At 57.1% G+C, this 26,033-nt stretch overlaps 1 protein-coding gene across 1 annotated transcript in view; it reads right to left on the reverse strand.

The window, feature by feature from the left end:
• DYSF (dysferlin) overlaps nt 1–26,033 on the reverse strand; it is a 217,516-nt gene that overhangs the window by 104,986 nt on the left and 86,497 nt on the right. The window contains 10 exon segments of the mRNA XM_013996042.2: nt 9,097–9,270; nt 10,974–11,116; nt 11,355–11,460; nt 11,727–11,841; nt 13,426–13,592; nt 13,686–13,817; nt 17,225–17,286; nt 17,289–17,379; nt 19,425–19,617; nt 24,934–25,040. Coding sequence (XP_013851496.2) covers nt 9,097–9,270; nt 10,974–11,116; nt 11,355–11,460; nt 11,727–11,841; nt 13,426–13,592; nt 13,686–13,817; nt 17,225–17,286; nt 17,289–17,379; nt 19,425–19,617; nt 24,934–25,040 — 1,290 coding nt within the window.

Raw genomic sequence — 26,033 nt, forward strand, 5'->3', positions numbered from 1 at the left:
AGATGCCAGGGCTTCCCCAGGGTCCCCAGAGCCAGCGGCCAAGCCCAGCCTGTCTGCTGAGGACTGACATCCCAGGACCCCAGCCACCATGCTGGGAGGAGGTGGCCAGGTTCTGGAAAACAAGCAGCCTAGGAAGGGACTCCTATACTCAGCTACATGGGATCCAAGACCAGCCCCAGACCCCTAGCGCGGCTGCCATCCTTTCTGCACACGTATAGTCCATCACGCACATATCTCCTCCCTCTGCCAAGGCGCAGGTCTCTGCAGAGGGCCTAGAGTTCTGACTCAGGATCTATAAAGTAGCAGCAGGAAGGAGGCAGAAGGGGTCGGAGCAGAGGTGGATGCAGCAAAAGGATACAGGCTGAGCACGGGGGTTCCCCAGGGCTGAGCCAGAGGAAGCCAGAACCACGGCAGCCATACACACGGTGGCCAAGAAAGAAAAGACAGAGTCCCGGCAGAGTCAATCATACAGGTTTCAGGGGCCAGCTGCCCTCCTCACCTTACAGGAAGGACTTAATTCCTATGCCTGATGGACCCAAAGCCCACAGGTGACAGAGCTGCAGGGAAGGTCACTACTAGGGGGAGCCCCCATCTCTTTATTGATACAAACAAGATCAGGGGACCCTCCCCCCCACCCCCCCCCCCCGAGAGCAGCAGGTGCTGGAGCCAGCTCGCCTGGCTCATGAGCGAGCATCACATTTTCAGCCATTTGTAAAAACTGAGTCCTATCATACCGTAACTTCAGAATTTTTAAAATAAGGTGATACATACTCAAACTCATCACTTCCAAATTATTTCACTACCTTTTTACTAGTATCCTGGGGTGCTTTACATCTAGAGTAGCTGTGAGGTGGAAACACTACATCAGTGCTACCTAATGTTGTGCTAGTGGCCATCTCCACCCATCCCCCACATTCAGTGACGTCATGTTGATAGCTTGAAATTGGCCATGGTGGGGAATATGGGCACCATGGAAATAAGAAAATGCTACAAATAGAGACAGATTTGTCCTCTGGATATTTTTTTTCCAGACAGCCAGTTGTTAAACCTTGACCAGCACAGGCCTAGGGTGACCTGCCAGGAGCTCTTCACCACCTGCTCTGCTGGGACATCCAAAGAACAAAGGACAATGCAGGAAAGAGGGCTACACACCCTGCATGACTCTGTCATCATCCATAAGATTTTTCCCAACAGTCCAGGGAGGAAACACCCCTAGAATACTTATGACTTGTTTTGCTCTGTGTCTCAGTTTGCTTCTCTGTAAAATAGGAGCACTGATAAAACTGACCTCTTAGGATCATTGGGAGGCCAAAATGAGATAATGCATGAACAGGGCAGGGGGCACTGCCTGACACAGGTATGTGCTGTAGAAACGGTTGGCAAGCTGTGCACAAAGGGCCAGAGAGTAAATACTCTCGCCTTGCTCTGATGCCAGAGCAATGATGCACAGATGAGCAGAGCGGGGCTAATACAGCCCTGTTTACACAAACAGGCAGAGGGCTGGACTTGGCCTGTGAGCATCATTTGCCAACCCCTGCTCTGGAAGGGGAGGTGATCATTTTTGCTGTGTTGTTATCGCTTCCACCTGATAAGTGAGAAAACGGAGGCCCAGAGAGTCATGTTTTCCCCAACGTTGCACAAGAAATGCCCTGGTAGAGCCAGGGATCTCCCAGGACCCCCTCGGGGCTCTTCCCAGCTCCTGCCTCCCCATCAGAACTCAGCACCTGAGCAGGGATCTGGGGCAGAATAGGACTGAGTACCAAGTCAGGGCCTTGGGGAGCCCACGCCCATGCCCCTGCCCTGGCTGGCTTGGCCTCTTGGCTTCCAGGGAAACCCCAACCGGGCCCGAAGGCCAGCCCAGAGGAGGAAAATCCTGCAAAAGAGACAACTCAGGAACAGGCAGGCCGCCCTTCCTAATCAGGGCTGATTGCAACCTTAAGTGGGACAGCAGGCGAGGGTGCGGCGCCATTTAACTTACAGCTGGAGCCAGGGCTTGAAAGCAGCTGCGAAACTCCTTGCAAAGCTACCGGCCAGCCCCTGGGGAGCTTGGTAGTGGAATTAAGAAATCTGGAGAATCCACACTGCCACGTGGGGGCTGGCAGGAGTGTCTGCGTCTGTGTGTGCGTCCCTCTAGGCTTTCCACGTCTCTGAAGTGCGCAGAGAACGCTCAAGCAGGTTTCGTGCCAAGCCAGAGAGGCTCCGGAATCAGGACAACTGTATGTCTCAGTTTGCCTGGAATGGTCCTAGCTTCTGCCTATTTTCCGGCAGGATTTTTAATAGTACCTGTGACCAGACGCCAAATGATAAGGCCACCCTAGCAGCCGCAGACGCAGGGCCTCATTCATGTGGTCACACATGCCAGGCACCTGTCACATTCACCTAGCTGTAACACACGCAGTCCATGCTTGCCCCTGAGCTGGCATTTTCTCTCGGGTATACAGACACACAAGTTTCAGCGGACACCCATAAGCTTCAGTACCAAAACTTGAGCCAGATAAACCCAGAGTCCCTATATTGAAAGGACTTATGCAAATGGTCCTTCTACATGGGGAACAGGAGGATCAGAGAGGGGAATTTGGAGGCCCTAAACCTGCCCCATCACACAAGTCCAGGTGGAGAACAGGTGCTCAATTATTAGTACGTCCAAGGGTCAGAGAGCTGCCTGCCAATGGCCCACAGACCCAGCCAGGGGCCTTGGTTACTTAGTAAGGCAAACACCCCCTCACCTCCCAGTTGCCGCCCTTGCTCAAACTAGCCACTCTAGGAACCAGGCCGAGGTGCCCTGTACATAGAAGAATTTCACGCAGATCCAGGGGTGGCCCCTCCCCTCCCATATCTGACTTTCTTTTCAGCCACTGCAACCCCCAAATTACTCCTCCCTGACCCCCATCCTGGCATCGCCTACTCCCAGCTGCCCCTCCCTGACCCCTGACTGGGGCCGGGGACCCCTGCCTCTGGGGGTCCTCTGCCCTTCAGGTGAGGACTCAGGCCCCCGCCAACAAATGAGAGGTTTCCTGGGTGGGGGCACAGGTGCCAACTCTTCTCTAGGTGCCCCTCTGCTCCAGGGAGGCCAAGCTACCTGGCCACAAGATGGGGGGGGGGTGCACACAGCCAAAGGCTCCAGCTGGCTGTCCAGGACACACCCTGGGACCCCACTCCAGGCCCTTCTATGAGGGGATGACTTGATGCCGTATTAGCAGTGGGGAGATGAACCTGGGCAGAGAGGGCAGAAGAGCCTGCTGTTCCAGCCTCGGTTCTAGAATCAACTCAGGCTGTGCCTCCAGGCAAACTCCTTCTCAGACCTCAGTTTCCTCTGGGTCACGTTAGGGGCTCAGAGTTGTCCTAGAGCAGCGCTGTCCAACAGGACTTGCTGCAGTGGTGGAACTGTCCCATAGCCGCACTATCCAATACGGTGTAGCTGCTGAGCTCTTGAAATGTGGCTGGTATGACTGCAGAGCGCGATTTTCTCATTTGAATTACTTTACATGTAAATTTGAATCACCACACCTGGCTAGGAGCTACCATATTAGTGCAGTTCTGGAACCTCAGTCTCCCCAGCTGTAAAATGGGTATAATCATAGCATCCAGCTTTCTGGGGCCACTGGGAGAATGAAATGAGACAATGCACAGAAAGTTCTCACAAGGTAAAACAGATTTCAGTAATTCTTACCCTCTTTGGGACCCCGGATTTCCTGGAGAATTGGAGAACACCACAGACCTTACGCCAGAATTTACCTACCACAGACACACATGTGCACACACCATACACATCCATACACTCATACACACATGCATCACACGTGCTTACACATCAGACACGCGTGCACACACACATCACACACACACACCCACAACTTTGCATCCAATTTCAAGACGCACTAAAGCCAGGTGGACAGTGCTTTGAACAGGAAAACCCCTTCCAGCTCTAAAAATCTCCAAGGCTAAGAGCACATGTGGCTGAGTCTCCCTCTCCTCTCCCTGCTCAGGCTCAGGCATCTCAGAAAACCCTTCCCGACACTCAGGGCCAAGCGCAGAGACCGACCGGGCTCTGGAAAATCCTCCGCGCGAGGAGGGCAGGCCCAGGGCAAGGGCCACACGACGGATTCTGTGAGCTCATCCCCGGCGGCCGTCACCAGGGTTCTCAGAGAGGCCGGTGGCGTCGGGAGGGGGTGACTGGGTGGGAGCCGGCGGTGGCGGTGGCGGCAGCAGTGCGGGGTGTGGGGCAGAGAGAGGGAGGCTGGATGGAACACGCTATAATAGCAGCTTTGTGCTCTGCTTCCCAGCTCCCTGGGAACGCCAGGAAGATTATGAAACCCGGTGTCTTTGGGAATGCCAGGATATTAGCTGGAAAAAGAATAATACGAAAATAAAATAATGCTGGGGATGGAGACAGCAGACGATTAGCAGACTGAGCCAGGGCCTCCCGCTCCGCAGAGGGAGCCAGGCTTGGCCCCGGCAGAAGGTTTCAGGGAAAGGCTGCCGTGCTAATGAGCAGACAGGGCCTGCCTTCCAGCGAGACGTCTTCAGGAGGGGAGCTGGCAAGGGAGGCCCGGCTTGCCAGTGGACACGCGGGCCAGGGGACGGGCGGTGGGAGGCGAGGGGGCGCCACCAGCCCGGACCTCGGGCCCAGACATCCAGAAACGTCAGAGTACCCGGAAGGCCACCTGGCCACCACCCACGGTCCTGGACTCCTCCAAGCTCTGCTTCCCCCACATCCTCCTCCAAGAAGCCTCCCTCGTCAGGCACTGTCACTCTGAAATGACCCTTAGTCTGCCTTCCAGCACCTCAAAGATGCAGATTCTGTTGGATTTATCTGCATTCCCATGTGAACATCCCTTTTCCTAATCAGAGCAGAATTCCCCATGAGCCAGGCTTCCACTATCAGATGGAGGATGGTTAGAAGAAAAGATCACTTTTCTCCCACCAAGGGACAGGGATAATATGTCATCGTTGGCTTCCTCCCTCTCTAGGACCTTGGCCCACGCCTTCAGACAGAAAGAGACACCCTGCCTCCCTCAGAAACGCATCTGAGTAGGGGGCCCATACGACCTCCTGCCGCATCTTCATGACGTACCGTGCACCTGACATCCTTGCTACTCAGAGATGGTCCATGGACAAGCAGCATCAGCATCACTGGAGGGCTGTTAGAAATGGAGACCCTTGGGCCCCACCCAGACATCAAATCAAGAGCATGCATTTGTTTGTTTGTCTTTTTAAGCTGCACCCGCAGCATAGGGAGGTTCCCAGGCTAGGGATCGAATCAGAGGTGTGACCACTAGCCTATGCCACTGCCACAGCAATGCCAGATCCGAGCCTTGTCTACGACCTACACCACAGCTCACGGCAACTCGAATCCTTAACCCACTGAGCAAGGCCAGGGATCGAGCCCTGGATGGGTTCAACTAGTCCTCATGGATACTAGTCGGATTCATTTCCACTGCACCACAGCGGGAACTCCCAAGAGTACGCATTTTAACAAGATCCCCAGACAAGTCCTATGTTCAGAAAGGCTGAGAGCACTTCTTGCATGTGTCATGTCCTCAATCCTTACAAGGACCCATGGATGTGACAACTTTCATAAGTAAGGTGACAAGAGTTGCTGAAGGGACAAGTGACAGCTGAAGCAGAGGAAGCAGAATTCAAACCAAACCTGGGCCATTCTGAAGCCTCACTGGCCCCACCACACTCCAGCCAAGTCAATCAGCAGGCATCAGTGACCAGTGGGCAAAAGCCAGTACCCAGAACAACAGAGGGGTCCTGGTACCCAGAAAACCCAACCATCTGCCCCTGTGATGCAGGGTGGACTCTGCTCCAGTGCCTGGCTGGAGCATCCAAACATCCCAGGATAAAGGGCAGCAGGCTCAGGGATGGGAGCCCAGGCTGTCCTTGGTCCTGGCAGGAAGCATGTAAAGGTGACTAGGAGGGGGAGTGTGCGTGTGCACGCGTGTGTGTGTGCATGTGTGCAAATGCAGGCACACACGTGCTGCTGGGGCCTCCTTTGCTCAAGTAGAGTGGTCCATTCCAGTCTGCATGCTGGCCACACATAAAGACTGTATCCTCCAACTTCAGGTGGATGGGATCCAGCCACTCCAGTGACTGTCTGCCTCTGGATCCCTATGGCAGCAAAGCTCCCCCAGGACTCAGAGGGCTTCACTGCGCTGGTTTCTTCCATGTATCACAGGCAAGTCACATTTGCATCACCATCCACCACCTTCCCACGGCCGGCGACTTGACTTTTGATTTCAACACCCTCTCCCGACATTTTCTCCCACATAAAGAACAAACGGATTGGTTTCTGTGTTCTGGGAAGTACCCGCCTGCATCCTCCCAGTCACCAAGGCATGAAAGCTTGGCAGTGGGTCCCCCAGCCTTGCTCGTCTTCTTCCCCTAGATCCGGGCCAGCCCCAGAGCTGTCCACGCTCCCATCCACGTGTCTCCGGGCACCTCTGGCCTCGCGCCCTCTCTCCTCCCAGCTGACATTCGGCCCCTGCGCCCCCGGCCTCCCTGCCCTGGGCCGCCTGGCAGGCAGCCGCCAGATCCATCTTCCTCACACAGCACTTCACCGTGTGTGTCACACTCGCCAGGGCCAACCGTGAACTCATCGCAGCCCCAGGCCCACCCCGCCCCGTGGCCTGGCGATGGGAGCGGCCCTCCCATCCACCCAGCAGAGTCTCTGAGGCCCTTTGACCCTTCCCTCCCCAAGCCTCACCATCTCCCACCACGCCAGCCCTGCAGCTCCCACCCCAGAGGGTCACCTCCTCCTGGATCCCTAACTAAATGGCCTGGTGGTCTCCTGATGGGAGGCCTCCCCCGCTCCTAACCGTCCTCCATGGCTTTTTTTTTTTTTTTTTTTTTTTATTCTTAACGGCTGCACCCGCAGCATATGGAGGTTCCCAGGCTAGGGGTAGAATCAAAGCTACAGCTGCCGGCCTGCACCACAGCCACAGCAACACAGGATCTGAGCCCCATTTGCAACCTACACCACAGCTCACGGCAATGCTAGATCCTTAACCCGCTGAGTGAGACCAGGGATTGAACCCGAATCCTCAGGGACACTCTGTCAGGCTCTTAACCAGCTAAACCATGAGAACTCCCTCCAGGGCTTCTTGATGAATGGCCCTAAAACCCAGCTCTGGCCAGAGCACTCCTCCTCTACTCAACAACCCACGCTTGCTCCCTACTGCTCACTAAGGAGCCCCGTGGTCCCCTCTGCAGCTCTGTGCCCCCTAGTTTCCCTTCCAGATGCTCTTCTCTGCAGCGTGGTGGAGTTATCAACCACAGGAAAAGGGCGTCATCCAGGAGGGTCAGTCAGAACATTCCATGTCTCGCCCTCAGGCTCAGGGGCTGGTGTGGGCACAGGGCCAAGCAGAGCCAGTCAATCACACACGAGATGGTACTGGCATCACGGAGAAAGTGCGCTTTCCCCCGGGGTCTCCTGCTGTGAGGAGAACAGAGGGTGCCGGTCGGGCGGCGCTCTTTCATCGAGCAAGGTTTCGGCTGGCTATAAAGACAATGTTTGTCACGGGCCCTGTCTCTGCCACCACAAGGAGCGAGCCAGGATGAGAACAGGGCCAAGACAGAGGAGCGAGTCAGAAACACAGAGTCCCAGGGACACTGTGTGAGCTCCTCGTTCCTGCCAGGCCTATAGCCTGATTCACCTCCTGGTGACTCAGATTCCCAGCAATCGGAGCCCTTAAGCTCTTTTTCTCTCCTCAGCCCACTTTTGTTGGATTTCTGCCTGATGAAAACAAGTCCTGACTCCTCAGGGGGCAGGCACCCTCAGACCTGGCCCTGCCTCTGAGCTTGCCCGGGTCTGGAGTCCTCACCCCTGAGCTGGAGCCACACAGCCTCCCCCAGGCACTGCCCTGTGCCTGAGCAAAGCCCTTGCTGAGAGGACACAGAGCCCAGCCTCACGAGACTCTCTGGCTGCAGCCGCCACAGCCTGGGTGGCAGTTCCGACCCTCCAGCCTGAGCCCTTCCCTTTCAGCCTCCCCACCACTGGGCCCCCAGATCCAGGAGGGGCTCCCTCTGGAGCCTCTGTCATCACCGGGCTCCCGGAGGGTTTTGTCCCCCGTGCTGCTCCCCCCTGGGCCTGGCCCTCCATCAGGGCCTGAGAGTAATGGAGCCTCCAGGCCCTGCCACTCCCCTCGGGGTCACTGTCGGCCTCGATTCCCCTCTCTGCAGCCACCCCATCAGATCAGGGGCCACTTCACTGGACTCCCTGGCTGAGAGGTAAGACTCAGTGCCCTAACTCAGATACTCATGTGCACGCACACACGCCCGCACACACATACATGCATGCACACACACACACACACAAACACATACACACACACACACAGAGCTGGCTGACGTAGAGGCAATCAGATTCCATCAACCAGTGATACTGATGGGACCAGTTCCCCTGGGTCACAGCCCAAAGCCCTCCCAGAGGAACAGGCAGTCCTACCTGGATGTCACAGGAGGTATCTCCCAACTCTAGGAGTCGCCAGACCAACAGAGTGGGGGACAGGCTACTTCCTGGCCATGAATGTCCCTACTCAGACTGCTCAGAGAGGGTCTGCTCATTTCTTTTGTGGAACACATCACCTAAGCCCTGGAGAACCTTGATTTGACCCCCTTCCCACCAGCTCCAGCGAGTACTCCCTGAGGCAGGATGGCCAGACTGGGGCTCGGTCTCAGATGCACACCTCTCCCCCGAATTCCCCAGTACGCCCATGAGTCATGTCCGACCAAGGACATTCAGGGTCACTGGACCTCTCTGGCTATTCCCTTGAGCCAGGTCCTCCCAGGGCCACCGTCAGGCCAGCCAGCCTCAAGAAGAGCCACGTCCCAGGTCAGACCATCCAAAGCCTGGGGCCCTCCTCCCCTGCTCCCATCTCGGTTACCAAAGATGCAGTAGGTCTTCCGGTGCCAAGAAATGAGATATTTGATTTTAAGAGGACACCCAGACCGGTGTCCACCTTCCCCACATACAACCCCAGAGGAACTGAAGCCAAAGCCCTGAGCTGGGAGCCCCTGAACCTCCCCGGCATCAGCCGTGGAAAAGCACGCTGCACCCCCATCCCCCAACCCAGGATGGGTCCTGCCACATACCAGGGCCCCCTCGAGGGCGAACACAGCTGCAGGTCCCGTCTTCTCCAGGGGCTCCATGCGGCGGCGCCAGCGGCGGCGGCGAAAGGCGTCTGTCTTGCGGTACTCCAGGTGGAACTTCCAGCCAAAGAGTGAGGCGTACTCCCAGCCTTCACCCTCCGCCTCTGCCTGCCTGTGCTGAGAGGGAGAACAGGCAGACTCAGAGGCCTCCTGGCAGGTTGGCGGGGCATCCTGGGTTGGGCTCCAGCTGTGGCCTTCCTGCCCTCCACGATTCCCCACCCACCCCACACCATCGCCCTCCAAGTGGGGAAACCTGGGAGGGCCACCTGGAGGAGGGGGCTCCAAGCTGTTCCTGCAGCCACAAGAGCCCGGTGTCAGGAGGGTCAAGAAATCAGGAGGGAAAGAGGCTCCCTGGGCTGTGGGACGGTCCCAGGAGCCAGCAAGGGAAGGTAGACTGAGCAGTGATGAAAACCCTGGGCTTTTGGTTTGTTTGTTTATTTGGATTTTGGGTGGATTTCATGAATCCAAGGTTTTCTTGTCATTTCCTTTTTCTTCTTCATGTCCCCGACTTACAAAATGGGAGTGGGTCTGCAATTCAGAGGCAAAATGAAGAGGCCATTTCCTGGCCCCACGCTGTTTCTGCCACGAGGCCAGGCCGACCTCAGCTGCGAAGGGACCCCCACACTTCCTCTTACAGGACCCTCTCCTGGCCTGCGGGGGGAGCCCTGGAAGCCCCTTCCCATCCACCTGGTGACCTGAGGTGCCACCTCAGGCCCAGGCCATGAGCTCAGTGACAGCGCCAGCCCTGGAGGCCAGCCGCGCCCCTCTACAGGAGCGATGCTGGAGGTGAGAGAGCAGGTGAGCCGCACAGCCCAGCAGGGCTTCGCCTCTGACCCCTGGGTGCCCTCACGGGAAGAGAGGAGTCTGTCTGGCTCAGGACACCAGGAACAGCCTGTTGCCCAAACGCCTTGCCTCCCCTGGGGGCCAGCGACATTCCTCTCTAGATTCTCTGTGACCGAAGAGAGAGGAAGGGACTTGGGTTGTGCCAGAGGCTATTCCTGGACTGGGGGAGGCCTAGTTCTCAAGCCAAAATTCCAAAGTGTGCTTGAGAAGGAAGGACACAGGCCAAGAGGGTTCTGGAGAGGCAGGTCCTGAGGCGCTCAGGACACGGACGTCTGTGTGACCCGCGGAGGGAACAGCTGCTCGTACAAGCTCACTCTGCGCCTGCGTCCCGAGGGTGTCTGGGCTTGGCTGTGGGCATATGTGCTCACACCGTGTACACGCCCTCTGGAAATGCTAACCAAGTCCACTCAGCCCTCTGGACCAGCGGCACCCTCATCCCCAAAGCCCCCTGCTCTGGGAATTGGCCATGCTGGAAGGAGCAGGCTCCCCAGAGAGGGTAAGGGCCCAGTCCACCTGCAGTCAAAGATGGACAGCGAAGACGGTGCAAACCCTGGCCCCCCTGCCTCTGGGTGAGGATGACTCTGGTGCTCCAGGTGGAGCCCCCTCCCAAGCCACAGCTCAGCCCAAAGCCAACAACTCTGCCTGAGAGCACACCCTTGCTCTTGGCACTTCTGGGAGTCCTGCCTCAGTAAATGATGCCGCAGAGCCTCTGTCTCAGACTCTGCCCCCAGGACACCCAGCCCTTTGCACCTTTCAGTTCTCTGTGTGAATTCCAAATGCAGCTCCTTACACCTCTGGGTGTTTGCTGTTCAAGAGCCTCGGTGTGAGTGCTGGGTGTGATCTGAGTGTGTTCACCGTGAACTATAAGCATCTCGAGTGAGCCCGTGTCTTGTTCCCTGCACATCTGTGGGTGCATCTGTGCCCAGTTGGTCTCCCCTCCCCAGGGCTTCACCACTACCCCCACCCACTGGGCTCACCCTCTTCAGCGCCTCCATCTGGCTGAGGTCCCTCCTGCGCAGGCGGACCCAGCGCCGCCGACGGTGTGTGTAGTACATCTTCTCAGCAGGGACCCAGTGCCTCGGCTTCCGGTCCGGAGGGATGGTGATGCTGTACTCCCAGCCTGGGGGAGGGGTGCCCATCACTCATCGGCTGGCCATCCCCCATCTCTCCGTTTGGGCTATAGTCACAGACTCTCGAGGGGCCACTGGCTCCCAATTTGAGTTTGAGGTGAGGGCTCACCCAGGAAGTCCCCCCAGGTGAAGAAGCCCAGTGAAGGCCAGTACCCCAGGCCCAAGGCCCCTGCACTCAGCACTCTTGCCAACTTGGCAGGCGCACACCAGGCTCCACGTGCTGCCCACCTTGTTCATCGACAGCCCGATTGAGGTCCGTGGACCACTCCTCATCTTCCCACTTCCAGCCCAGTGGGCATTCGATGTCATCCTTGGGAAGCACCTTCTCCCCGTTCTAGGGCCACACAGGCCAGGCAAGTAGGAGAAGAGACAGATGTGATCAGGGAGGAAGGGAAGATGCAACTGGACAACAGACATTTTCAAAGCCCCAGGCGTGACTCGGAGTCAGTGTCCTACCCACACGGGACCTCACACTGTCCCTCTGGAAACCAGAGCATGGGTACTGGGGATGTGGGAGCATGGGAGAAAATTCTCTCCATCACAGGCCCCTCCAGGACTCCAAGAAAGCAGAGCCCACCTGCCCCCAGAGCACCCCCTTACCACATCCGTGTAGTTGTCACTCATGTAGATCCACTGGCCTCCGGGGAGCCGGGTTTGGTTCTCAAACACCTCCTCCACGAAGCTCAGATGGCCCGCATCAGTGTCATGAAGCAGGCTGCAGGTGGGGATGGGTCAGAGTGCTGAAGAGGCCCCCAACCATCCACAACCCCCAGCAGAGCACCCCAGAGCCTGGGCCAACCTTCCTGTGCCAGCCTCATCCCCGCCAACAAGAAAGATGGGGGAGAGAGGGAACAGACAGAGTCAAGGGAGACACCTGGGGACAGAAGAGAGCATCACCACGAGACAAAGAGAGAGGGAAGCCGGAGTTCCTGGCGTGGTTCAGCAGAAACAAACTTGACCAGTATCCGTGAGGACGAGGGTTCAATCCCTGGCCTCCCTCAGTGAATTTAGGATCTGGCATTGCCGTGAGCTGTGGTGTAGGTCACAGACATGGCTCAGATCTGGCATTGCTATGGCTGCAGTGTAGGCCAGTGGCTACAGCTCCAATTAGACCCCTAGCCTGGGAACTTCCATATGCCACAGGTGTGGCCCTAAAAAACAAAAAAAAAAAAAAAAAAAAAGAGAGAGACAGAGAAGCCCACTGAAGATGCCAAAAACCCAGTGAGTAATTGAAGCTCAACAGAGAGCTGCAGAAATGTAAAATGTTGTCACGCTACTTAAGATTTGAGTACATGGGGAGTTCCCGTCGTGGCACAGTGGTTTACGAATCCGACTAGGAACCATGAGGTTGCGGGTTCGGTCCCTGCCCTTGCTCAGTGGGTTAACGATCCGGCGTTGTGGTGTAGGTTGCAGACTCGGCTCGGATCCCGCGTTGCTGTGGCTCTGGCGTAGGCCGGTGGCTACAGCTCCGATTCAACCCCTAGCCTGGGAACCTCCATATGCCGCGGGAGTGGCCCAAGAAATAGCAACAACAACAACAACAAAAGACAAAAAAAAAAAAAAAAAAAAAAAAAGATTTGAGTACATGCCTATCATATATGTTATCCTTCAATTTTTTTCTTTTTGTCTTTTGTCTTTTCAGGGCCGCACCCACAGCATATGGAGGTTCCCAGGCTAGGGGTCGAATCGGAGCTGCAGCTGCCAGCCTACACCACAGCCACAGCAACGCCAGATCCAAGCCACGTCTGCGACCTACACCACAGCTCACGACAAGGCTGGATCCTTAACCCACTGAGCGAGGCCAGGGATCAAACCCACAACCTCGTGGTTCTTAGTCAGATTCATTTCTGCTGCGCCTGATGGGAACTCCTCAATTTTTAAAAAGTTTTAAAAAAAATCTTAGTTGTTGAACATCAACCAACTGGAAAAGAGGAGAAAGAGGTGGAGATGGTGATACAGATGGAGCAGGACCAGGTCATTCTAAGAGGCACTGAGAGAGAACCTCAGGCATGGTAAGGGTTAACAGGCAGAGAAGGAAGGGCTTTCTGTGGTTATCTTGGAGGAAAAGGCTATAACCCATGGACGCAAACTCCAATGGAAGCCGGACTCTCTGATCATTAGAGCCCTTCCAGAAAAGAATGCTGCCTCGTGAGCCCCTAGTCCTGGGAGAGTTCAAGTGGAAGTCGCTGTGACCTCGCAGGGGCGCTGGGAGCAGCCAGAGGGATGAACAGGGCCAAGGCCTTCCAGAGGAATGGCTGGGCCAGAGGGGGTCCCCAAGGCCTCCCTGCCCAAGACTCACGTCTTCTCCGGACACACGAACCAGTCTCCAGCCCAGGTCCAGCCGGCCGAGGGGCGGAAGCTGTCCTTGGGGAGCTTGATCTTGCCCGTGACATCAGAAAACTTGGGGTAGGTGAGGCCTGTTGTGCCCCAGTTTCCGACCAGGGCCAGCTTGGTCTGGTTCTCATACTGGAGAAGGAGCAACAGAGAAATGAGTGGGGCCTCAGGAGCTTGGGGGCTTGGGGTGCAGGTTGGGGGGGCGGGCAGGTGGTCAGCACTCACGGTTTCAGCAAAGACAGAGAGCTTGCCCTCTGCAAACTGATTGAACTCCTTTTCATCCACGGAGAGCCCGAACCACAGCCTGACCCGAATCTGCACTGGCATCCTGGCTCTGGGCATCCCCTCCATCGGATACTGGGGGCCAGAGAAGGAGAGAAACCCCCATCCCCTTCAGGGTCAGGATGTCTCCAATCGGCGGGGGAGGAGCTCAAGGCCTGGGCACACCAGCCTGACACCCCTTGGGACGACGTCTCAGAATCCCATGGAAGAGGGGTGGATGATGAAGGAAACCCCCCCCACCAGGATTCCTTCCCATCAAAGGCGAGACTGAGTGCCCCAACCTGGGTGCCCTCTGCACCCTTTTCCCACCCCATCCTCATTTCCGTTCTCTTCTAGAATAGCATTGTCCGATGGAACTTTCTGCTACAATGGAAATGTTTTATAGTTTGCACCATCCAACACCACTAGCCCCATGTGGCAACCAAGCCCTTAAAATGTAGCTGGCAAGCCCGAGAAACTGAATTTTTAGTTTCATTTCATGTTAATTAATTTAAATTGGAATAGCCCCATATGGCTGCCATATTGGATGGCACAGTTCTAGAACATGCCTCTAAAGGAAATAGAAAGGTCTGAAAGGGGAAGATGTTAAAGCCTCCCTTCATTTACAGGGGGTTTTTTTGGTTTGTTTCTGGGAGTTCTTTTGGCTGGATGCTAGCGTATCATCTGATATCCCCACCCTTTCAAGGGCTTATCAGCATGTTAACCACTATGCACTGGTCTTCCACTGCTTTTTATCCTGAAATGTTCAGAAGCTCTGCCAAAAACGGAATAACCACAACAACCCAATGTAAAAAAAATTTCTTCTCCACAAGTACCTCATCATTTGATGGAAATCAAGGGTCAGACATGGCCTGAGGAACAGAAGCGGCTCGCTGTTAGAATAACACACAGTCCCTTAGAGGAAGTAACACGTTAAGTACCTAGGCTTCGTGTGTGTGAGCCTGCAGGAGCGGCTCCTGTGGGACACGGAGCTGAAGGAGATGAGAAAGTTGTGTGGCTGGATTCAGGGGAGGAAAGGGAGGGCGAGATAAGGGCTCTCTCCAGAGGGGGGTCATGCAGGAGGGGAGGGTCACGCCAAGGCATCAACAGTCTCACCCTTCATCCAGCCTCTCTGCCTTTGGTTCATCCTCGGTGAAGCCTGGAGGAGCCCCTGACCCTAAGTGTCACCCCCCGGAAACCTCTCCATGACTGCTCGCTTCAGCTGTCCTCTCCCCTGGGGTGGTGAGCAGCCTTTTCCCCTCCAAACCACCAGCCCCAGGGAGATGGAGGAATGCCTGACCCCCCCTTTCTCCCCCACCCCCAGTCTCTCCCCTGCCCTCCCCCAGACGGGGCCAGCCTGCCGGACCCAAAATAGCAACAGCAAATAAAGAAATGTCTAGTTTGGGGCTCCTCTCCCTCTCTGCTGGTGCTCATTTTTTCCAACTTTGGTTTAAGTTAAGAAACACCAATGTTTTCTTGGTCTCTGCTTGCTGCCAACATTTTTGTAGAGCTTGCTCAGGAGCTACTGGCGGGGCTCGTAAACTCAGTGGGGAAGACTTCGAGAAACAATTCTATATCCTTTTTTTTCTTTTCTTTCTTTTTTTTTTTTTTTTTTTTTTTTTTGCTTGCTTAGGATCAGGAACATTTTTTTCAGTTTTCATTTCCCCAAGGCTGCAGGGTCAAGAGGTCAGAGCCTGCCGCTCACCCCGCTCACCCGGGTCCACCAGGCGCACTCCTGCAGCCCCGCCTCCACTGCAGCCTGACAGCTTCCCCGGGTTAACCCCATTCAGATGTGGCCGCTCCTGGACTTCCTTTCCCTCTGCCCTACCAGGCAAGCAGCTGGCTTAGGAGGGAGGAAAGCAGGATGCTATGAGGTTAGGATCTCATGAGGAACAGGCCCCAGGTGGGAGGGGCAGCCCACTGCCTGACACCCCCGCCCTCTTTCTCATCTTTTTGTTTTGTTTTTAGGGCTATACCCGAGGCATATGGAAGTTCCCGGGCTAGGGGTCGAATCAGAACTACAGCCGCCTGCCTACACCACAGCCACAGCAACTCAGGATCCAAGCCATGTCTGTGACCTACACTGCAGCTCATGGCAACGCTGGATCCTCCACTGAGCAAGGCCAGGGATCGAACCCTCACCCTCACGGATACTAGTCGGGTTCTTAACCCACTGAGCCACGATGGGAACTCTACCCCCGCCCTCTTTCCAGGCAAAGCCAGCTCTCCTCTGAAGGGACCCCCATGCAAATATCTGCTCATCCTGGCCTCAGGCTGGCCTCCAGTGATGGTGCTGGTGGAGCCTCCTCTCCCCTGGGGGCAAGGGGACCCCTAGAAGGAAAAAGGGAGAAGAGGAGAGAAAAACTAATACTCATTGATGGCCTAGTTCCAGCAAGTCCTCTGTTACCTAATTTAAACCTCAAAACCTGTGAAGTGGGCGGATGGACCCTCATTTTATAGGTGGGAAAACAGCATTCAGAGAGGCTGGGCAATCTGCCCAAGACCACACAGGAGTCCGGCCAGCCCTGGAACCCATCCACGCACATTATGCCATTGAAACGTGTCCTCTCTGCCCATCCCAGGGGGCCACGAGAGTGACCGGGCAGGGATGAATGGGAAGGCCAACACCCACTCAGAGGCTCAAGGCTAAGGTTAGTCCACAGTGACTTCCTGGAAGAGGTGAGATGGGAGGAGGGCCTGGTGTGGATGAGAGGAGAGACATGGGGAGGGAAGGCTGAAGGCCAGGCAGTTTATAATGCTAGTGGGGCCCTGTGGAGTCAGCCGTAGGAGGCGATGGGGCAGGTCTGCTTCCCGGGCCCTCATCTAGCTGAGCAGCCCCAAGGACGGACCTCTCCTGGGGACCACTCCTGGGCCAGGGCAGGGCTGAGAAAGTACCCCCCACCCCACCAGAAAGCAGGCAGCAGTACCCTGACCAAACAAATGGCCTGGGCTCTGTGTCCCCACATAAACGCAGAGAAGACAGAGGGTCTCTGAGCACCTGCTCACTTCCCTGTCACCCACCCCCAAGCCTGAGAGAAGACGGCGCATGTGCAGGAACGGGCCTTGGAGGAGAAAGGGCAGGAGAGCTGGGGGCAGGATCACTTGCCCCCAGCATGACTCCAGTGGAGTCAACCCCTTGGGAGGCGGGTGGAGGCAGGTCTGAGCCGGGGGCTCTGAAAGGCTGGGGGTGGGGGTTGAGGGCTGAGGGCCCCACCAGGGAGCAGGCTGGAAAGGAGCACAATCTTGGGGGTCAGCCCCTCATTCATTCCCACGCCCCCTGATTCCAGCTGTCACCTGCTCACTTTCCAGAATAGGTGCATGGGGCCCAGGGACTTTGTGGGGGACAGGCGAGAAGAGAAGTCTGTTCACACAAAGCCCTCCGTCCCTTCCAAGAGCAGATCTTAAAAACTCTGAGTCTGACAGAACAGAAGGGGAAACAGAAGGCGAACGGACAGCCCTGGGGGTGAGAAAGTACCATCACAACTTGAGGAAAAAGAACCCACTTTCAGAAATATCGTCTGCAGCTTTCCACAATTCTTGCCACAGTAGCTGGAGCCCCGCCGGAGAAGAGGACCTCGTGGGCAGGCACCCGCTGGTAGGCCACCCGCTTGTCGCCCTGCAGCATCCAGATGACGATGTCAGGCAGGCTGTTCTGGGGCTGGAAAGAGGGCAGCAGTCAGGGTGGGGATGGCGCCGCCTGGTCCACGTCCTCAGCCCCCTGGGGGGAATTGGCCTCCCCAGGTCTTTCCTCCCAACTCCCACCCTTCATGCAGCCCAGGTCCAGCCACTCCCTTGACCTCCCAGGGCTGGCTGGGCACTTCTGTCTTCAGCAGCTATGAGCCCCAGGGACAGGGCACCAGGCCATCCCCGCTCACATGAGGAGCCCGCCAAGAATTCATTGAGCTGAGTTCACGTTCTCTGGGGAGAGACACTGCTGCCTGGAGCCCCGAGTTTAGGTTCTTAGATCCCCTCCCCTCAGGACTAGAGAGATGCTTCCAGAGGGTAGACATTGGAGGATGTGATCTGACCCGAGAGATGACATGACACTTAAGCTGTCATCCCCCTTCCTCACCTGAGAGCAGCAGTAAGATCCACAGAAGGTGTGCCCCTCCCCAGAGAACGCTCGCTCCCTCCACCCTCTAAACACAGGGACCCCTGGGGGCTGGTCCTTTTCTGGGCCAGTGGTGACTAGCCCAGAACAGAAGCCCCTCTGAGCCTCTAGCTGTGAGAACTGCTCCCCACTGCCACACTCAGGAGAAGTGGCTGATTGGGAAAGTCCACCTGCTCCCAAGGCTGCTGGCAGGGTGCTCAGGGGGGCGGGGCAGGGTCTCTAAGCTGGGCTCCTGGGGACCGCCCTTGGCATCCCCCAGCCCTGTGTCACTTCATCTCTGCCGCGAGCCCTGGGAGGCAGGTACAGATGAGGAAATTCAGGCTCTAAGAAGTTCGGAAGCAGGTTTTTCTGATTTCCAGATATGTGTTCCCAACCACCAGATACCAGGCGTTCTCAAAGTGTGGTCCCCAGAGAGGCCGCTGGAAACCGGCTAGAAATGCACATTCTCAGGCCCGACCCCAGACCCGCAGGATCAGGTGGGGCTTGTACTCTGTTCCAACAAGCCCTCCAGGGGGCGCTGGTGCACACAATGATTTGAGAAAGACTAGCTCCAGTTTCCCTCACACGCGGCACCCAGCACCCCACCCGTTTCACCTTTACACCTCCCAGCCGGAATGCAATCCGCGCTGAGTTCCAGGGTCTACACCAAGTTATGGAAGGCAACCTGAGGTCCACCCCAGGGAGTGGTCCTCACCACTGCAGGGGGTCGGCCTGGGGCTGAGCAAGCACTGCTCCCCCAGGTAATGGCCACATGCCCCGGGCCCGCTCGGGATAAGCCAAAGCAGACACACCCCGGGGACCAACACCTGGTGCTGCCTTCCCCTCCCAAACACCCCTTCCACCTCCTGGATCCCCCTCTCTTCAACAAGAAGCCGCTCTCAAGCCCTGCCTTTCTCTGCACGCTCTTTCTGGAGAGAGCCTTCCTCACCACTCCCCACCCCCTCCCAGGGGTCCCAAATGGCTCTGGGCAGAGAGGACAGCTGTTGTGTCTGCCCGTGAGCAGACCTTTCTCCCCATTCTGGACATATCTTCAGCCTGCCTGCTTCCCGGGAAAACTGGATGGGGCATTTGACCAGGGGGTGGGTGTGGGGGCAAGAGGGTGGGGGTGTGGGTATGGAGCTACTGAGGCACAGCCTCCTCAGGTCTGGGGCTCAGGGGCATCCAGGATGGCAGGCAACATGGGGCCCCAGGAGAGGCAGATAGGAGGCCAGAGGCGGACAGGTTGGCAGAGAGAAGTCAGGTCCCTGGGGAAGAAGGCTCTGGCACTGGACATAGGGCCAGGCGCCCTGGCCTGGATTCTGGTCCCAGCTCTGCCTCCGACATACTTTGGCAGCATTTATTAAGCACACTTACTGAGCATGTTTGGAGGCATTTATCGAGCCCCTACTCTGTGCTGGGCCCACCACACCCAGTATCCTATTGTATCCTCTCTCCTCCTTCTGTGAACACGGACATGGAGGCTCAGAGAGGTTAAGACACTTGCCCAAGGTCACCCAGCCAGGGAGCCAGGGCCGGATCATGGCCAGACAGTCCCCATGTCCCTCCCAGTTCTGATGCTTCAGGCAGGAAGAAAGGAGCCTCGCAGGGGCTACCTCATCTGCCAGGGCACGGAGACGCAGGAGCCAGTCCTCAGCCTGCTCCAGGGCAGCGGGGAGTTCACTGTGGCCAAGCTTCAGGGCCTGGGCCGCCTCAACGATCTGGCTCAGGTGACGCATACGCAGCCGGTGCAGGTACTGGTCCAGGTGGGTAGCAGAGGGCGTCTCATGGATGTCACCTAGGGGCTGGCTGTGACAGACAGACAGACAGGATGTGCCTGGTGAACAGGAGCCCGGGTCCAGGCATACGCATGCGTGTACCCACAACAAGTCTCATCCCTTCGGCCTGCCCACTGTGTGCTCCGTGCACTCTGGGTCCTCCTCCAGCCTGACCATGTGCACAGCCATTTCTTACAGGAAACCTGCCACAGTCGCACTCGCCGGTGTGCACCCTGCTCTCAGGTCCCCCAGCCCTTAATTTGGGGGCTGCCTGTCTGGAACTTATCCTCAGCCTCCAGTCTGTGTGAGTTCTTTTACCTGTGCATCCCCTCCACCCAACAAGTGCAAGCCCCCAGAGGCCCAGAGGGTCCCTCCCTGCCCCCTGCATCCTCCTAGAGCAGAGGCCTGAGCCCTAAGTTGCCTTTGGCTGAAACGAATCCATTCTGTTGTATGCACACTTTCTTCAAGGAGGAAATTTATGGACCCCTGACAAGCCACTGCAGACGCTGTGGGGAGGCCGGCAGCCAGCAATACAGATGTGTCGACCCAGAGCGGCCCCACAACACCCCTCCCAGAACCCTCTGCTTTGGGAAGCCTTTGGAGAGGAGGTGAGGGGCACGCAATCCCAGAAACACAGCTCCAGGCCCCAAGTGGAGTGGGGGAGTGTTGGATTTAAACTCAATCCTAGTCGGAGGCAAAGAACTCTGACTACCCCCATGCAAAGGGTGGGCTCCCTCTCTGAGCTCCCTAAGAGTTCTTTATATGGCTCCTCCTGGCCGTGCCAAGCCCCAGGGTCAGTCAGTACAGACACAAAGGTCATACAGGATGGGGTAGGGATGGGGGCGGGGGCGGTGCCTGTGTTCTCCCTCACCTAGAAGCACCCCTCTAAATTATCCCTGCGGGAGGCTGGGAGGCTGCCCCACCCCACCCCCACCCCCACCCCACCCCTGCCAAGCCCTTGACTCCCAAACAGGACATCAGTCAAACCCACTCACCAGATCTGCTTCCACCACTCGCGGCCCGCCCCCCCACACACACCTCACGCTCCCCTCCCCGCAGTGTCTCGACTCCCGGCTCCCGGCTGATTTATTTTTCTGCCAATTTCCCCGAGCTATGCAGAACCAATTACCGCCGAGCGCAGCGGCACCGCCGCCGCCAGATACACCACTCTGGCAGGCCCTCGGCGCACTACATTTTTCCTGTTATTTTTTTTAATTGAATTTTTAGGGTGGGGGGAGCAGTACGCAAACTCCATCGCGGGGAAACTTAAGCCCCGGGGCCTGTCTCAGGTCACGTACTGCACACCCTGTAGTAATATAATATTTACTGCCCCGAGGGTGCCTCGGATGGGGCTGCCCCAGGCCAGGAGAGGGGCGGCCTCCAGCCCTATTCCGCTCCAACACAGCGGTGGAGGGGCATGTGCGCTGGGTAACGGGGGCCCCAGGCCGGAGCCTGAGCTGGGCCTGCCTGGGAGGTGGCCTGAGTGGGCCTGAGGGTGGGGGCAGGCGGGTCCTGAATGGAGAGGCGAGCCAACCATGGTGATTTATGCTCCCAGCCCAGGTCAGAGCTGGGAGGGACTGCCATACAGCCCACCAATGGGAGATTTTCACCGAGGCCAGCATCCTCGCCCAAACGCCCTGAGAAACAGCCAGGACCCATAACTGCCACAAACAAATTGTCTCGGCCCTTTCCCGCCCCTGAAAGCCTAAAACAGGGCATGGATAGAAAGGGAGAGCCCAGAAGATGAGGATGGATGACTGTACCCCGAACCCCAAAACACCCTGCCAACCCTGGCTGACTCAGAAATGGCAGGCAGGCCCTGGGCAGGCTAGGAGCAGAGCTGGGATACTCACAAAGTCACTGCCTGCCTCCCAGCAGTGAGTGCCTCTATCAGGGACAGCCACCTGGGAAGGTACAGTGTCCAGCCTGAAAGATACACTGGCCACTGGGTCATTCATTTTACTCCCCATGAGCAACAGCTCTCCTGACCCTGGCTGGGGGCTGGGTCCAGAGACAATGAGACCCAGTCCTGTCCTTGGGGAGCCCCTGGAACAGACAGGAAAACAAGCGAGATCCCCACTGAGCAGCCTCAGATTCAGGAGTCCTTCCCGGAGGAAGTGGCCTCGAGCTGCACAGGAGCTAGTCAGGCCAGGAAGAGCAGGAAGGGCAGTCTGGCCAAAGGAGCAGTATGTGCACAAGACAAAGGCTCAGAGGCAGGTGGGAGCCCAGGAGGCAAGGGAGCCAGCACAGAGGCTCTGAAGGGCTAAAGGGCCAGACTGCTGGGGTCCAGGACAGAGAGGTCCATCCACCAGAGGAGAACTGCAGTTTTTCCTAAAGGCAAGGGAAGTCACTGCAGGGCTGAAGCAGAGGTGGCACGGCTCAGGTTTAGGAAGACTGCACATGATGAACGGGCTATGCTGGCAGGATGCCCAGGGGAAACAGGCTGTGACAGACAGTTGGGTCCATGGGTCAGATGAGAGGAGAGGGCTGGGCTGGAGGAACGGAGTGGGCATCGCTGGCCAGGGGAGAGAGCTCCATGGGAGAAGAGCCAGGAAGGGGCAAAGGACACTGATGTTGGAGCCATGGGCCCGGGCTGGCTGGAGGAATGGGTGGGCAACCGGTGGTCATGCATGGCAAGCTGGCTCAGACCCCCCGTGCCCCTGCCCCCCGCACTCTCTGCCCTGCTGTCCACTGTGACGAGGCTCAGCACAAGGCAGGGGGCACAAAGGACAGCAGCCCTCCTGCTGCGACCCCAGGGTGGCCTCGGATGGTGACGAAGGAGTTGATGCAGAGGCCTGGTGTTCCTCCACAGAGAGCCATGCGTGTGCTCCCAAGGGGATGGGACCCTCCTCACAAGCCTTGGACTTGTGAACAGGGTCTCTCAGGAGGCCGCCCGCCACCATCTACCCCTGGGAGAGTGATTCAAGGGGACCAGGTTTTGGCAGAAGCATTTTTAGCTAAGTCCACCAAGAACGGAGCCCTGAGAGTGCAGAGCGGTGGCCAGGGTTTCGGGACTCACGCTTCTCAGATATTTCAGGCACCTCAGGCCTCAAGATCCACACCACACACAGGTCACGAGCAGAGCACGGTGAACCCAGAGCCCTGGCCTGCCCTTTGCACCTGAGGCCATGAGGTGTGGGGGCGCAGTGGGGCCCAGCCAGTCATTCTGCACCCCCCATGCTGACACACACCCCCTGCCCCTCTATCCTCACTCCAGACCCCAGATGCCCACGTCGTCTAGCCCTGAACCCTTCATTCTGCCCCAAACCTGCTGACACCTCCGGAAACAGCCCCGCCATCCACCTGCTCTGGCCAGAGGCAGGGGAACATTCTAGACCTTCCTTGGGCCCCCACACCCAACCTACCATCAAGGACTGTCCAGTACAAAGCAGCACAGTGAGAGGGCTGAGCCACTTACTAAGGGTGTAACCTCTCCGTGCCTCAGTTTCCCCATCTGTAAATTGTGGATCATTCTACTTCCTGCCTCAGAAGATTTTTATGATGAGTTAATACGTTGAAGATTCTCAAAGCAGCACCTGGCACAGAAAATGCTCTTTATAAGGCTGGTATCGCCATGATGTCCCCTGAACCATGCTGGCCCATGTCCCCATGTCCCTGACTCAGGTGACACCTTTTTCCAGCTGCCCCTCATGACTACCCCAGCCCACCCATCACACTGCAGCCAGAGAGAGCGTCTTAACCCGGGAGGATCCCTGTACCCCCAACAGCCTCTAGGGCTGAGCTCACCTTAGTGAACCCCGGAGGTCTGTCCCATCTGGACTTCAGCTTTATCTCTGCAGCCGCTGGAGACAGCAGGCATTTCGGGCTTCTGTGCCCATGCCTGGCCGTCCTCTCCAAAGGCCGACTCCTCCCCTTCCAGATTCCCACAGGGCATCATCCCCCCAAGAAGTTTTTCTGAATTAGATTTGCATAAGATGCACCTGCTCTGAGCTCCTGGGCCAGGCCTCCAGCCCCCAACACACTTTCCTTCATTTGCTTACTTCTGCCTCATCACCGCACCCCCTTCCCCAGTTGAGGGCTGGAAATGCACCTGCTCAACGTGCCTTGAGATCCTGCTGCAGAGTCTGCCAGGCCTCAGGAAGGTCTGGAGAATGAGTGAATGACCTGTCTGGGTGGGTGCCATTTCTGGACAAAGGTGTACTTCCAAAATGGGATACAAAGGACCAGAAGGGGTCCCAGAGCCAGCAGCCACGGTCACCAACTCGCAGCATGAAGGCATTTCTGAGATGATCAGACTTAGAGGCATAGAAATATCTGCCTGTATTCGCACTTAATCTCATGGAAAGTAGAAAGACCGCTATTTATTATTAAGTCCATTTAACTGCTGAGAAAACCAAGATCCAGAGACGTGATGCTGCCCAAAGCCATGCAGATGGTTAATGGGATGAGAATCTTAGGCTCCCTACGTTTCTTCTTCTTAATCATAGTTATAGCTACTGTTTACTAAATACTTTTTAAGGACCAAGCATTTTGCTTGTATGATATTATAAAGCAATTGCTCTTTTTTTTTTTAGGGCCACACCCATGGCATATGGAGGTTCCCAGGCTAGGGGTTGCATTGGAGCTGCAGCTGCCAGCCTACACCACAGCCACAGAAATGCAGGATCCGAGCCACATCTGCGGCCTGCACAACAACACAGCTCACAGCAACACCGGATCCTTAACCCACTGAGTGTGGCCAGGGATCGAACCCACATCTTCATGGATACTAGTCGGGCTTGTTACCACTGAGCCATAGTGGGAACTCCTAAAGCAACTATTCTTAATGTCAGATTGAAAATGAGGAAAGCAAGGTTCAGAGCAGGTGAATGGCGAGCCCCAAGTCCCCCAGCCCTGGAGGAGATGCTGAGATGCCCCCCTCCCTCTGCCAGGGCTCCGAGCCCCGTTCTCTTTCACCCCCAGGATTCCCTTTTCCTGAGGCTGATCATCAGCCGTGTCAATAGAAGGCTAAACAGAAACCGTGGCCCCCGACATGGCCTTGAGGGAAGGAGGGGCGCCATCACCCCCACCAGCCAGCTCCTCCTGGAGATTCCATCAGGGAAATAAGAGGTCGGGGATCATAGACACAATGCTCCCCATTCAGGTGAGCCGGGCCGCCCCAGGCCGCAGCTGCCGCTGCTGCAGGAAGATTTATGACCTGCTCTAAATGTCACCTTTTCAACTCCCCGCGCTGGCTCCGCCACCTTTGGACTCCACACGGGCCGGACTGCTGGCCAAGCGTGGCTGGGGAGACGTGCCGTCGCTCACTGCCACACACGAACACTCCCGGGGACGGGGCCTGGCCGAGCCAGGAGGGGAGGGCGCGTGGGTGCCAGGCACCCCCTACCTGCAGTCTGCAATGAGCTCATCCATCAGCTGAGCCGCCAGGGAGTCCACGTCCTCGGTGGAGCACTGCGCCCTCAGGGCCAAGTGAACCTGCTCCAGGCCGGCTTCCTGTGGAACAGGCAGGCGAGGTCAGGGCAGTCACAGCAGGAAGAACTCCCAACCCCCAGGCCCTGTCACCACAGCCCAGTCCCTGAACCAAAAAAGAGGGAACGGAGCAAAGAAGGAAGAGCCCAGACCCCACAAACCAGCATCTGTCCTGGCATGAGAACTCCCTAGGGTTCCCCACACCAAAAAGATCCAAATTCCCAAGCCCAGGATGCCTGACGTGCAGGCTTCCACCGAACCTGACTGCATCCTGCTCTTCACAGGGCCCGGTCGAGCCGGGTCTGCGCTCTCACAGGTAAGCGACCTCGGACCCGGCTCCAGTTCCCCACCTGGCCCGCTCTCTCCTTTCCGAACCCCACCACCCAAGCAGGCCTGGATCACGTCCTCCTTCCCTCGGGAGTGTTCAGACAACCTGCCATAACAGAGCTCCCTCTCCAGATTCCCAAGACCAAGGATGCTCCCCAGCTGCTTCTCCACAGAGCTCTCCACCCCAGGGCCTCAGGCCTGAGCTGGGAGGCGAGATCTCTCACAGCACAGCCACTTGTCCCTTGGTCCCCGCCCCCCATGTCAGCCTTCCCGAGGGTGGGCCGCATGCTCCACCCCAGGACCCCCAAGCTGCCGACAGACAAGCCCTGGAGAGAACACCCAGCCCCCGCCCACAGCGAATGGCCTGGGAGAGAATGGCTGGCCCAGAAGATGCCGGCCTTGGACTGCATCAACTCCGGGTTCTCCCAAACCTAGGTGTTGGCTGGTCCCCTCCCTCCCAGAGAGCTGTGGTCTAGGGACAGTGTGGGCCCCCATGACCCCCAATTTTGGCCTGCACCTCCTCCCAGGTGTTTGAAAATCCCCGTCTTCCCCTTCCCTTCCCACCATTCCTCCTCACCATGCTCACCTCCTCGCCCACAAACATACCCAAGCCTCTCCTGCCCCCAGCCCTCCACCCCGATGCTCTGTACTGGCCCTGACAGCATGGCCACACCTGCCTCCCCACGTTCC

Source organism: Sus scrofa, chromosome 3 (genome assembly GCF_000003025.6).
Source record: "Sus scrofa isolate TJ Tabasco breed Duroc chromosome 3, Sscrofa11.1, whole genome shotgun sequence".
Classification (NCBI taxonomy): domain Eukaryota; kingdom Metazoa; phylum Chordata; class Mammalia; order Artiodactyla; family Suidae; genus Sus; species Sus scrofa.